This window comes from Vicugna pacos, chromosome 5, assembly GCF_048564905.1.
Source record: "Vicugna pacos chromosome 5, VicPac4, whole genome shotgun sequence".
NCBI lineage: Eukaryota > Metazoa > Chordata > Mammalia > Artiodactyla > Camelidae > Vicugna > Vicugna pacos.
Window position 1 is genome coordinate 46,591,022 of NC_132991.1, and position 13,275 is coordinate 46,604,296.

The 13,275-nt window shown below is 40.5% G+C and overlaps 1 protein-coding gene and 1 long non-coding RNA gene across 12 annotated transcripts in view; one reads left to right on the forward strand and one right to left on the reverse strand.

Moving 5' to 3' along the window:
• LOC107033583 (uncharacterized) overlaps nt 1-13,275 on the forward strand; it is a 74,223-nt gene that overhangs the window by 60,226 nt on the left and 722 nt on the right. For 5 of the 9 annotated variants that reach the window (XR_012072678.1, XR_012072677.1, XR_012072679.1 and 2 more), the window contains 3 exons: nt 2,807-2,865; nt 7,436-7,538; nt 10,400-10,481. This is a non-coding gene — a long non-coding RNA (uncharacterized lncRNA). Of the gene's footprint in view, nt 1-2,806; nt 2,866-3,259; nt 4,028-7,435; nt 7,539-8,895; nt 9,102-10,399; nt 10,482-13,275 lie in introns of those variants that run through there. The other 4 variants (XR_012072674.1, XR_012072676.1, XR_012072680.1 and 1 more) reach the window with 4 other exon arrangements.
• The window catches only part of WIPF1 (WAS/WASL interacting protein family member 1), a 117,314-nt gene that overhangs the window by 12,288 nt on the left and 91,751 nt on the right, over nt 1-13,275 (reverse strand). For all 3 annotated transcript variants that reach the window (XM_031678333.2, XM_072961190.1, XM_072961189.1), the window contains exons 2-4: nt 11,309-11,401; nt 7,429-7,558; nt 2,323-2,493 (exon numbers count right to left, since the gene is read on the reverse strand). In XM_031678333.2, coding sequence (XP_031534193.2) covers nt 2,323-2,493; nt 7,429-7,558; nt 11,309-11,359 — 352 coding nt within the window. In that variant the 5' untranslated portion in view covers nt 11,360-11,401. The remainder of the gene's footprint in view (nt 1-2,322; nt 2,494-7,428; nt 7,559-11,308; nt 11,402-13,275) is intronic.

A 13,275-nucleotide genomic window follows, 5' to 3' on the forward strand; every position in this document is an offset into this window, starting at 1 on the left:
TTCTGCTAATGATTTTCTCTTCTCCCGGTCACCCTCCCTGTCCCCTCGCCCTGCACCTCTCAGGTTTGAAAAATAATTTAGCCATCTTAGGTGAAGAAATTAGTTATCCCAATATAACTTTCTATATGGGAGGGCTTACCTAGTCCCTTTGAAGAGAAGTTTCCAAGAGAAGATGGAAAAATATAAAGGAAGAGTTATGATTGAAATAAAAAAACTGTCAAAGGAAAAAGAAACTGTCAAAGTTTAAGTGAAAGAGTTGACATCAGTGGATTCTCTTGATCTGCAAACAAGTAGGCAGCTATACGACTTTTCTCCCTACTAAGCTCAGCTTCCACCTCAATACTGACAGGACGGAACAATGCTACTACATACTTAATATTCAGTTGCTTTGGTTCAACAAAGGGAAGAACTAAAGAGGAATCAAAGTTAGGGAAAAACTGAAACCACCACCCCAGAATCTCTTAGAACCCAAGCTAATTCTCAAAAAATGCTTAGCTTGAAAACTAGTTCAACCGTGAGCTAATTAATGTACCAAGTATTTATTGAGTACCTGCTATACTATACGTCAGCCATTCTAGATGTTCTTCGAGATGGAGGAGTAAACAAAATAGAAAAGATCCAGCTCTCTTGTAGTTTACATTCTAGTGGGGAAGATAAACAATAAACCAGGAAACATACAAACACTTTCAGATCATTGTAAGTACTAAAAAGAAACCAAAATAGGGTCAATGAAGAGTGCCCAGAGAGGCCAGGATAGCTGGGGTGGGTGTGGATGGCTCTTCTGAGGGTATGACATTTGAGCTGAGGCCAACCATTGAAAGAGGAGGAAAAGATGTGCTTTAGTCTGAGGGCCAGCAAGTGCAAAGGCCCTGAGTTGGAAATGAGCTTCGGGTTACAAGACCAAGGTTTACGTGCCTGGGGCACAGTGAGCATGGAGGAGAACCCTATGAAATGTAGCCTGAGTAGCCAGCAGGAGCCAGGTCATAAAGAGCCTTGTAGGCCAGAAGGAATTTAGATTTTATCCAGGGCACAATGAGAGACATTTGGCTGGATTTATACAGTGGAGCAACATGAACTCTAGAGAGAATTTTTTATTTTGACATTAGTACTAGAAAAAGCTGTAAGTTACTTGACTGTGCAGTATATTTCTATGTCATCCACTTGTGATGTTATATCTTCCAAGTTTGGATTAAAGGTACAGCAACTACCCACATATACATTACACAGACAGGATCTAATAGGTGGATGCTATACTATGAACGCGTATACTTCTGGTACACCATTTTGTGTGCTAACTTAAATTCCATATGCATTTTATCATTTCATTTCCTGTTGCCTTTTGCCTGAATTTCTTCACCTATTGTTAAAGTACTGAACATATGCATTTGTCAGCTGCCTCAGATCCTTTTGGTTTTAAATAAATAAATAAATTTAAATTTAAATGCAGATCTGGCAAGATAGGATCCCTCATATTATTAAGTCTCTTTCTAGATTTTTGACCATCCAAAGTTAAAACAGTCAGAGCTAAATAATCCCTGAGGATTCAGTAACTTTATCTTCATATGAATATGAGAATTTTATACTTTCCCGGTGGACATTTTAAAAGACCATAGAATTAGAAATAAAATTCTTCTAACACAATAAACATTAAAAAATAAAGTTTCATGATAAAGTTTCTTGAGCTACTGTCACAGTCAGGGGAGAGAGCCTCATGCACTTTGTGAGGTTTTTCATTTAGGCATGACCAGGTTCAACTTTTCTCTGCCATCATGTTCACAGACAGTCCTGTAGGACTCATTTCCATGGCTTTCTGCAGAGAATACTTAGAATCACTGGCCCCCAATTGCCAAATGTCTGTCATACAAAACACCTTTTTTAGATTTAGTGAGATATGTAATTCTATTCCATGTGACATGCTCCACCATGTGTTTGACAAGAGACTCACAAGTATTTACTATACTAGACAGCTGGGTCAGACTATCTCACAAAGAAAGCTGAATCTGCCAAGGCACCAGACAGTTTCCAGGGGTGGCAAGGTCCATTTGCTCCTTTATTTTCTTCCTACTCTAGCTCACCCTTTAGAAAAGTACAAGTTACCCCAAGGACATTGGGCAAACATTTAATAGCTGGATGGAGCTGTCTGATCCTGATTTAAAAAAAAAAAAAGATGCTAAATAGAGTCCCTCTTATAAAACAGTGTTAACATTTCAAGAAATCTAAAATGTTTTAAAGGGCGCAGTGCCTTGGAGGAGGTGCCAGGCCTCAAAACCACCAGACTCCGCCTTGTCTTCAGTTCCTAAGAGAGAAGGAAACTCTCCTTACCATTCTCCCTATTGGCTGTGGATCTCAACTTAGGCATTCCAGCCTGGAACAGTCCTCCCAAACCGGGTGGTCCACCCCCTCCAAAACTGCCACTGCCGCCACCACCACCACCACTGCTGCCACCTCCTCCACCAAAGCCGCCGCCGCCACCACCACCAGCTCCTTTAGGTTCTGTGGAAGGAAGAAAACACAATCATTTTATGATGGTGTATGAAGACACCACCAGAGAACATCACCAGTCCTCACCCAAGTAAACAACAGTGACACAACGGGGAGCTGGCTGAGCCCAGGCCCATGGTGGCCAACTGGGATTTCATTAAAGTGCAGGATTTTAAGGATTCACCCCCAGTCAGAAAAGCAGGGGCTTCTTTCCACTTCAGGGCAGGCACAAACCCAGTGGTGGAAGAATCAGTAATAGATAATGACTTTGCCCTACTTGGCTAGCTGCCATATGAGTTAATATCTATTTGTTCTATATTATAAGGTTTGGCAAATAGATGTATCTTCAAAGAAGTCTCAAGGGAAGAGGAGATGCAATAAAAGGTGAGAAGGGAAGAGTAAAAATAAAGAGAAAAAAAATCCTGTAATTTTGTTCCATGGAAATATCTATTGTTTTGATGTATGTTTCTCTGCCAATTTTTTTTTCATTTTATATATATTTTTCTTCAAATTAAGACCAAATTCACTACATAGTTTTTAGCCTGCTTTTTTCACCTGACACTTTATTGTTAGCATTTCCCATGTCATTAAATGTTCTTTGAAAACATGAGTTTAAAGGATTGCATTGTATTTTAGAACATGAATTTACTGTAATTTATTTAACCATCTACTTATCTGATGGCCTTTCAGGTTGATTTCAACTTTTTAAGATCGTAAAGCCCAATAGTAGACTTTAACATTAAAAAAAACTCTTGTTTTATTTTGCATTTGTTGCTAGAAAATTGTGAAAGATTTTGAAATGGGCAAACAAGCAACAAAAAAAGAAAAGGAAGAAGATGAAAAAGATTACTAAGCATTCAGCCTAGCCTTCTGGGTTATTTCGCATTGCTTTTGAGCTAGTTTACAACTCTGTAAGTTGTAAAAAACTGATAATATCGCAAATGACATTTGTCCTTAAAAATGCAAATTGGTGTGTTTGGTGTAAGGCAATTGATTATTGACCCATTTTGCACCTATTTCTAAGTTCATTTCAACACTTACCTGCCTATATATGTGTGGTACTTTGAATCCTCCTTTGAATTGATATTATATTGATTCCCTCTAATAGCTAAATAAAATCTTTGATATGTTTATTTTATGTCTCTATGAAAGCCATGGTTATACTCTCTTTAAAAAAATGTCTCTTAACAATTTATGTGTGTATGTATTATGAGGTTAAAAATTATTTAAAATTCTACTCCTGGAAAACCTTGTTGAGTCTTTGATGAGTATTACATGAGATCTACAAATTAATCTGGGAGAACTGACACTTTTATGATATTTAGACTTTATAGAAACATGGTATATTTTCCCATATCTTCTCATTTATTCAGTAAAGTTTTGTAACTTTTATGATATGGGTCACCTATGCTTCTTCAGGGTCACTTCAAATACATTTGTGCTTGTTGAAATTATAAAAGGGGTATTTTTCCTACTATATTTTGAATTTGGTTATTAATTGGCATCAGGAAATTTCATTTGATATCTAATAAATCACTTTGCTGTATTTTCTAAATTTTATTTTAAAAATTTTACCTTGGAATTTCTAGTAGACATACGGTCTGCAAATAATAAAGGTTTTACCCCCTCTTTATAATGTTTTATTAATTTAAAAAATTATTTTAAGTAATCATAAAGAATATATATACATTTATATATTTATTTTTTAAATTGTTATTAGTATTAACTTTAAAAATAAAGAAAATCATATCTTGATTTTAATGAGAATACCTCTGATATTTCAAGTTATATATCAACTATTGGTTTGAAATCTTTTATTTTCTTCTTTCTAAATATTCGTGGTTAGCAAGGATCTTTCCACTTGGGATTTTAAGACTTTCTTATGGCATGGAATTTTATCAAATGCTATATCAGGAGCTGCTAAGAGCATTATATAGTTTTCCTTATTTAATATGTTGGATATATAGACTTCCTAACATTAAAAAATGGGAGATTAAAAAAAAATGGGATAAACCCTGATCTTGGTAAAGCATTTTTTTAAAATATACTATTGAATTAGAGTTTTTGTTTTTTTAGTTAGTATCTTCTCATCTGTGATCATACGTCGTCTATAGTAGGGTTCATAGCCTTGGAACTACTGACATTTTGAGTGAGATATTTTGTTGTTGTGGGAGGCTGTCTTGTTCTGTGTAGAATGTTTACAGCATCCTTAACCTCTATTGGTTGATGTCAGTAGGAACCCCTCCCTCATCAAGCTGTGATAACTAAAAATGCCTCAGGCATTTCCACATGTCCTCTGAGACACTGATACACAAGCTTTCTTTTTGGATATAAGCTGCCTTTGTCATGTTTTGATATTATGATCATGCCAGTTTCATTACACCTATCAGATAGCTTTTCATGTCTTCCTATATTTAGGAATGATTTTATACAGTGTTTGAATTAGCTGTTTCTTAAAATCTGAAATAATTTACTGATAAAATCATCTGGCTCTAAAGCTTTTTAGAGAAGAAGTCATTTGATAAAGTTTTCAACTTTTTCCTTGTTCACTGAGGCTTCATGAGTGAATTTTGGAAAATTTGGTAAATTAGTGCTTTTCTTAATTTCTTTAAGAGTTCAGAATGTTTTAGCATATAATTTTATTGTAGAATCCTTCATTTTTAAAAATTTGCTTTGAAGTTTTTATTTAATCTGCTTTCCAAGTTCTATTTTATTCATTTGTGTTTTCTTTTTTTCTGGGTTGGATTTATCATAAATCTGTCAGCTCTGTATCTTTTCTAGGTATGGAACTTTCTGGGATATTTATGGGAGCTCTGTTGATAGAAAAAACAATCTGATAATGAGCTCACAAGAATTACTCAACCTAGTAAGACATATCAAATTAGAAAAACAATTTCTGGAAGTATATGCAAAATTGCTTCCATATAAAATTTAAAATTTTTACTAATTTTAATTATTGCCAATAATATTAGTAATGCCCTTGTCATTCCAATATTATTCATTGTTGAATGATACATTTTGGAATACTGCATTTCATAGGACACCTTTAGATGGTATTGAACATTAAAAGAGATAGATGTACTGTTCTATCAGGCATCCATTAATTAGTGTTCTTGGAACATCTGTGTATCTTTCAGATGGAGAAGCTAAAGTAGTTGAGGATAGCTAACTGGCTCCAGGTCACTTTGTTAGCAATTAAATTGCAGGACAAGGCTGACCTCAAGAGTTATATCATGCATAACCATGGTCAACATTTTGACAGAGTCCAGGGAGATTTCACCTGCGAATACAAAACCATGGATGGACTTTGCCACTCGAAAAGAGCCTGTGATAACAGTACTGGTGTCCAATGAAGTGCACGGACAATAAGGGCATGCATTGGATTGTATCTTGCATCCACCAACCAAAGTGCATTCTTAAACATCACTGAACAGCTGGAAGGAAGAACTAACACTTATCTCCATTTAATGAGAGAAGTGTATCTTGAAGAATATAATGAATTTCCACTAGTGGACTCAGGACTAGGCCCCAGACTGTCCTTTCTCCTTCAACATCTAGGGAAGTCACATCCACCTCTCCAGAGCCTAGGCTCCCTGTCATAATGGAGAGAACTGCTGGGCTCTGTCCTAGAGGCAGGCAGTTTGTGGAGCTCCTCTGGCCCCATACCAGGTACCACACCTCAATGGTTGTTAAACCAAGGCTCCCCAGATACAAGTGAAATTGCTGGGCTCCCCTAGGGAGAATCTTGTGACACAGATCAGAAGGACTAAGGGATTCATTATACAAAAACCACATCAGTTTTGTGGGCATTCTGACCCAGAGGTAAGACTTTGGCAAGAATCAAAGACCCCATAGTTCCACTGAGGTGTGTGCATTCTCGTCTGCACCACCCTGCCTGGTAACAGAGCAACACTCAAAGGCCTTTGTCTTGGTTTTCCTCTTTCTCCATCTTCCTCCCACACCAACGTTCTCACCTAACTCTGATCTTCCTCTTCTACTCATTAGGCACTTTTCCTAGAAATTCCTAAGCACTTCTAACCCTCCACTTGGCTATAATCCTGCATCGTTATTTATTTGTCTACAAAGCTCCCTCTGGTGATTTAGGACAGTCAGTCTATTTCCCATTGAGTCCAAATGGGATCTGTGGTCTAGGATGAATTCTGGGGACATCTGACTGGCAGTGGAAATGTCTACGAGTGGGAGGAGATAGTCTTGAGACCTGATTATTAACTTCCAGTAGATTCTAGTCATGTATAATGTTTCATTCTTTGGAAATATTAGGAAGTAGCCCTGTATGTGAGTACTTGGTTTGTTTATACATACCATGACTTGTTCCAGAAAGTACCTCAGATTTAAGATGGGCAGATAAGCAAAATTGTGATCGCATTTCCTCTTTCTCCCAGCTCCCAATAATCATATCTAACACTTGAATTACACATTCCAGACACACAGGAGCATTGTCTCATTTGATGCACACAACAAACTTGTGAGGGCAATAGAACAGGTTTTTCCCTATTTTAGAAACGAAGACAAAGGGTTGGAGATGGTCAGGGCTCGAACCCACATTCTCTGATTCCAAGACTACGGCTTTTTCCATATTTCATGCTGCCTTTTGATCTGTGGTAAGATAAGCAAAGGGTTAATTTCCAGAATGTGTTGTAAAGTGTTGTGAATAATTCAGAGAATCGCTGCTGTGTGTGTCTTGGACAAAGAATTATTATACTGGCTCCCCGCAGCATTAGAGGGAACCCAAGCCAGAGCCATGGTCTACAATGAGTGATACAGTCCCTTATTCTGCTAGCTTTGCAGCTGTTGTTAACAAAAAAAAAAAAAAAAAAAAAGAAAGAAAGAAAAAAGAAAAAAATTGGGGGGGTGGTGGAAAGGATAGGGTTGATTGTTAGGCCATAAGCCATTTATCTCCAGGGAAAATAACCTTTTTTCACTTACTGTCCAGTATCGGTGCACTTCTGTCATTGGTGACTGTCTTCTTTAGTTTCTTCCCTTTGTTGATGTCGGAGAGAAGAGCATTTCTCCCAGCCTGCTCTGACTTATTCAAGGTAGGCTTTTCTATATTGGCCTGAAAGGAAGCCATGCAAACTTGTATTCATCTTTTGAATTAAAATCGTGTACTACAACATTCAGTCGGGACAGCTAAGAGTACGGGAAGCTTGTTATTAAGGTTCTCGGCGATAGGCTATAAGTATTCCACAAGTTTTAGACCCGATGTCATTCTTTTTAAGACCCAGACATTTGGGAGCAGATGCAGCAATAAATCACATTCATTTTTAATGTAGGAGGAGTCAGTCCCTGATAAAAGTCAGCGAAAATTCAGACCACAATCTGGCTGTAACTGAAAAAGCCAGGGTTGGATGGCTAGAAACGAGAAGGGAATTTTAAGTCTAAGAGGAATCTGCAGAATACTACGAGGCTTCACTCTCTAGAATGTTCTCTAGAGAACAGCTTCTCTTTCCTGTCTTTTGGAGCTAATCTGGTGCAAGAGGAAAAGTATCTTTAGCAAAAAGTGTTGGCTGTATTTTTTTAAATCCACCAAAATTTTAGAAAATAATTCCCTCTGCTTACGTTGCCAAAGATTTTTTTCTTTTTACTTTAAGGCCAATTCAAAGTATAATTTACATATAGTAAAATCACCCTTTTAGTGTATAGTCCGATGAGTTTTGACAAACGTATACAGTCGTGCAGCCACCACCACAATCAAGATATACAACATTTCCATTATCCTCCAAACTCCTTTCACTCCCTCTGGTCTAAGGTGTTTCTGGTGTTTAATCCTTTTGAAAGTTTAGCCCACAGAGACTGCACAGTGGACAAAAGTGCTGCTTTCAAACCTCTGAGTATTTTATAATTTCAGAATTCCTGAGAAAGAGCCTTACTGTGCAGTTGGAATCTTGTTTCTTCAGAGTTACTTTGGGGAGTGGGGACACTAGGAGCCCGGCAGCTGGACTTGGAAGTAGGCGCATACCTGCGTCTGTCACACTGGAAACTGGCTTGTCTGGCCCAGTCCCAGGGAGAGTGGTCTTCCCCAAGCCCAGAGGTGCTTCTGGTAGACATGAGAGTCCTTCTAGGCTGGGCTGGCCCTTCTGAAAGCCCTTCTGATTTCAGAGGTGCTGGTGAGGGCCACAGTGAGCAAACCTGGGCAGGCTCAACTGGATACTTGGCCCAGCTATTCGTTAGAGGCAGAGGGAAAGCTAAGAAAAACCCAGAAGCAGGCTGCACAGAATCTGTGTGTGTTAAGCTGAAAGGGTCTTAAAATAATTAAATTATTAACTATTGCTCACCACCACAGCAGCTAACGTTCAGACAGCTTTTGCTATGGTCAGGCACCATTTTCAGCATTTTATGTACATTAATTCATTTAGTCCTCATCAACCCTGTGAGTTATTATTTCCATTTTAGAGCCAAGGAAACTAAGGCACAGAGAAGTTAAATCATCACCCCAGTCACCCAGCTACGGAGAGGAGGAGCTCAGATTCAAGGCCTGGCAGTCTGACTCCAGGGCCTCCCCTATAACCTGGCAGAAGGACAAATGTGAGGTCTTGAATGCCCCTTCCCCGAATTGGGCAGATGTGGTTAAAGAGTACAGATCTGCAACTAAAAGATGAGTAAGTTCTGGAGATCCAATGACCAGCATAGTGATTATAGTTAACAATGTTTTATTATACACTTCAAAGTTGTTAAGAGACCAGAACTTAACTAATCTCACAAAAAGAAATGATCGTTGTGATGTGACAGAGGTGTTAGCTAAAAGTATGGTGGTAATTATATTGTAATATATAAATGTATCAAATCAGGATGCTATACACCTTAAACTTACAAAATGTTATATGTCAATTATATCTCAGTTGGAAAACTTAATACATAAAATGCCCCTTCCCCACTGGCCTCAACCCCTCTCTGAAACAAGCCCCTTAAGAGCCCCCTGGAAGTCAGTTCCAGAAAGGCTCTTTGCATATACAGTTGCCTTTTGCTAATGGGGCTCTCCTCTACTGCTCTAAAACTTGTTTTTATAACTTAACATGCCATGCGCATCTTGGAAAGAACTTTTCAAATTACCTATTGTCTTCATTTTAAGGACAAAAACCCTGAAGCCCAGCAAGGTTAAGTGACCTGTCCATATTGGTTCTCTTAATGGTTTGAGGTCAGCAACTGTCCCTGGCCTCCTGTTCTGCCTCAAAATTTATTTTGACATCTGACCCCCGCTGGGTGCTGACTTCTCTCACGTGGCCAGTACCCTTAGCTGGGCTGTTCCACTGGATGATGTCCCTTGGTGGCCACCAACCTCCTTCCCCTTTCCTCACTTCTGTCTCCTATGTCTCTAGGATCTTGCTTTTAGTCAAAGAATAATGGACAGAAATGAGTTGATAGGATAAGCCAGGGTTTCCCAAACTTCAATCATTCTGGTATAATTTTCATGGTTTTTATCATCTTCTCGTGCTACCTGTGTTATTATTTAATATTTTCCTTAGGTCAGTTCACTATATTATTTACTACACTATTTCTCAGTGAATATTTTCTTTAAAATTAACTCGCTATTAAACCCTGGGTGTGTTATCACTTTTAGAATATACATTAAACACATGAGCATTAAAATTAAAAAAAAATCAAGGTATGTGCCACCCAGCAGTGGTACACAACCTATACTTTTGGGGAAATATAAACTAATCCTACGTTAGCCAGATCTGAGCTTTTCAAACTTATCTAAGTGAAGGACCAATTTCTAAGAAAAAAATTTCCTATCCATTATGGACCAATATGTTGTAAAATAACAATGATTAGAAAAATGAGTTAGTTTAAAAAAGACACACAAGATACATTCCTGGAAACAACAGCTGTAGCCCCACTATCAGGTTGCTGCGTTTCTAAGTGCTTACTCTAAACTTCCGTACTTCTCTCTAACCAGGACTTGGAAGATCACACTTTGAAGAGCAATGAGCTAATCAGTGGTCTGTTCTTCCACCCAGGTCCAACCTGAGATGGGCTGTGTAAGTGTGTCCCATGGAAGCCCGGGCCAGACTCTTCCTCTCTGAGCTTCAGGCTCCCCAAGTGAAAAGTGAAGGGCCCATCACTGGGAGGCTCCTTAGCAGCGAAGGCTTCACATGCTGAGGGGGCTGGGGTGGGCTTTGCATGGGGGTGTGCCTGGGAGCTTTTCTGTACCACCATATGGAGGGCTGCCAGCTTCCTGGAAGGGAGTGCATTACACTTCTGAGGACAGGTCTATCAGGGAGCCAGGATGAGCCAAGAAAAGAAATTCCTTCAGAAAGTAGACATGGACAAATTAAAAGGGGGAAGTAAGTATGTGGGAGAGGTGGGGGGGGAGGCGGGGGATAGCTGTGAACAACAGAGAGTGGGAAGAAATGGGGGGAAAGGGAGAGGGGGGAAAAAACAGGAGTGAGTCCGGAGGACACTTTAATGGCTGCATTTTCAGACAGAGAGACTTGGGTTTTTGGACTATCCTGCCCAGAAGTTAAAGGCTAGAAGCTGAGTCCCTTTGAATGAAAACATGCAGGCTGGGCAGAAATGCTCCTGTGAGCCTGTGTTGGGCCAGCACGTTTGAATGAACATGACATGTCTCCCCGGATGGACTCGGCGGAGGAAACCTAGTTAATCCACATCCCATGTGTGTTCTCTGTGTCACACAAGACCTTAGACTACAAAATGTTTTTGTGTTGTATCTTACTCCAGCACCTGGAAACCTTGCCATATCACGTTTAAGCCACAATGCAAACACACTGAACACAAACAGGTGTTCTGGGTTCGAGGTGGTTGAGCTTGCTTCATGCATGGATCATGGACAGCGAGAGCCACTCACCAGAGCAAACGTGGGCGGCGGCGGGGGTGCTGGAGGGGGCGGGACGGGCATCCTGGCCACTTAGTTAGGCTTTCAACAGTCTGGCTGATAAATCTGTAAAAACAAAACAAAGAAACAAAACACGGTCATGGACGACACCCTTTAGTAATACTCTGTCCTGATCTTTCCTTCTCTTTTCCCATCAAAGTGACAGCTATTCACATAGACCCACTTTTATAAGAGTGGAATTCCTTCACAACATTGCTAAGATGTTACTGTTCTTGAAGGACCCAGGCAGGGGAGGCTTTTCAGCCACATTGCCTGAAGATACTGGAAGCAAAATCCAGCACCTCACACCGCTCAATTCCACCACCCGCCAAAGCGGGTCAGGGGAAGGACCCTGCCCCATGGCCTGAGAAAGTTGGGAGGTTATCAGGAAACTGCTAGAAATGTGTCCCGGCCAAGTCCCATGTTCAAGTGGCAGCTCTGCCTCATTCATCTCTGCAACTGGATCCTTTCTCGCTCTCCCAGTCCCACCCACTCCATGTCTGCTGCTCTACTTGTTGGTCAGAGATCCCCAACAGACATCCATTTGAGTCCCATAGCACCAGAGGAATGCAAAGATGAATCCCCTGTTCTTGCCCTCACCTTACAGTCCTCTAGGGAAAGAAGACAGGGATAAGGTAAGGCAGGTAAGATGGCCAAGGAGGCTGGATTCCTACCTTTGTGCTACTTGGCATTTCCTTACAAGATCCAAATGGGGAAAAAAAGAGGAGGTGGGATCAAACTTCTGACTCGGCTCTTTGCCAGAAACAGGCTTCCTTAGGAAGGCTTTCTGCAGAGGGTGACTGCTCTGGGGACAAAGTGGGGGCTGGACTCTGCGGCTGTGGGAGAGCACAGGGAAGCCCTAGTGGGCAGCAGCGGAGAAGGGGGCAGCCTGGCAAACATCAGGGGCTGAAGAAACGATGGTGAAGACTTGCCCCAGGAGTTATGTCAGCCACAAACGCCATCTCTCTTCCCCTAATCCTTGGGGTCCCATCCCTGGGTCTCAGCAGAAGCCCCAGGGCCCAGCCCCCACCCTCTTTCTCACCCCTAAGTCTCCAAGCTTCTCCCACCCAGACCTCACTACTCCCGGATCAGCAGTGGTCCTGGATCAGCAGTGGGCATCATCCATGGCTGTTAGAAATGTCAAATCTCAGCCCCTCTGCCCACACTGAATTCCTTTCAGCGTTTTAACAAGACCCCTGGGAGAGTCACATGCACCAAGGTCTGAGAAGCCTGGTTGTAGTCTGAGCCTTAAACCAAGTGAGCAGCCTGGGACACTGACCACCTGAAAAACAGTTTCTATGGAACTTGTGTCCTGAATTTCAAACAGTAGAATTATCTTTAATTTTCAAGTCTCTTAACTATAAAAAATAATTTCTTAGAATTCAAAGTATTAATTTAGTTCAACCACTAAAAGTTAATGTGGAAAACTTACACCTTGAAACACATACAACTGACCCTTGAACAATGGGTTTGAATTGCACGGGTCCACTTAGATGTGATGTTTTTTCACCAGTAAATATTACAGTACTACACTGTCCATGGTTGGTTGAATCCGGGGATGCAGAGCGGGGTAGAGGGGTCCTGCAGTACAGGGGGCTGACTGTGTGCAGAGGGTCGGTGCCCCTAACCTCTGTTGTTCAGGGGTCAGCTGTACTTTCTACTAAAGTTTTGCTGGATGGCTGGACTTCTGTGAACAGAAATGGAATGGAGACGCTAAGAGGACATGGCCGGACTCATCAAAGCTTCTGGAAGACAGGAATTAGGACAGTCTGGAACAGTTCTGTTCCGAGTGCCGTCCTAGAAAATGAAATTTGGAAAACTCAAGAGTAGCAACAGCTGCTCTCATTTATTGACAGTAAGATAATAAACAGTGCTTTCTTTCCATCGTCTCTAACGCTTACGATGACATTGCAAACTAGCAATGATTCCACTCATTTTAC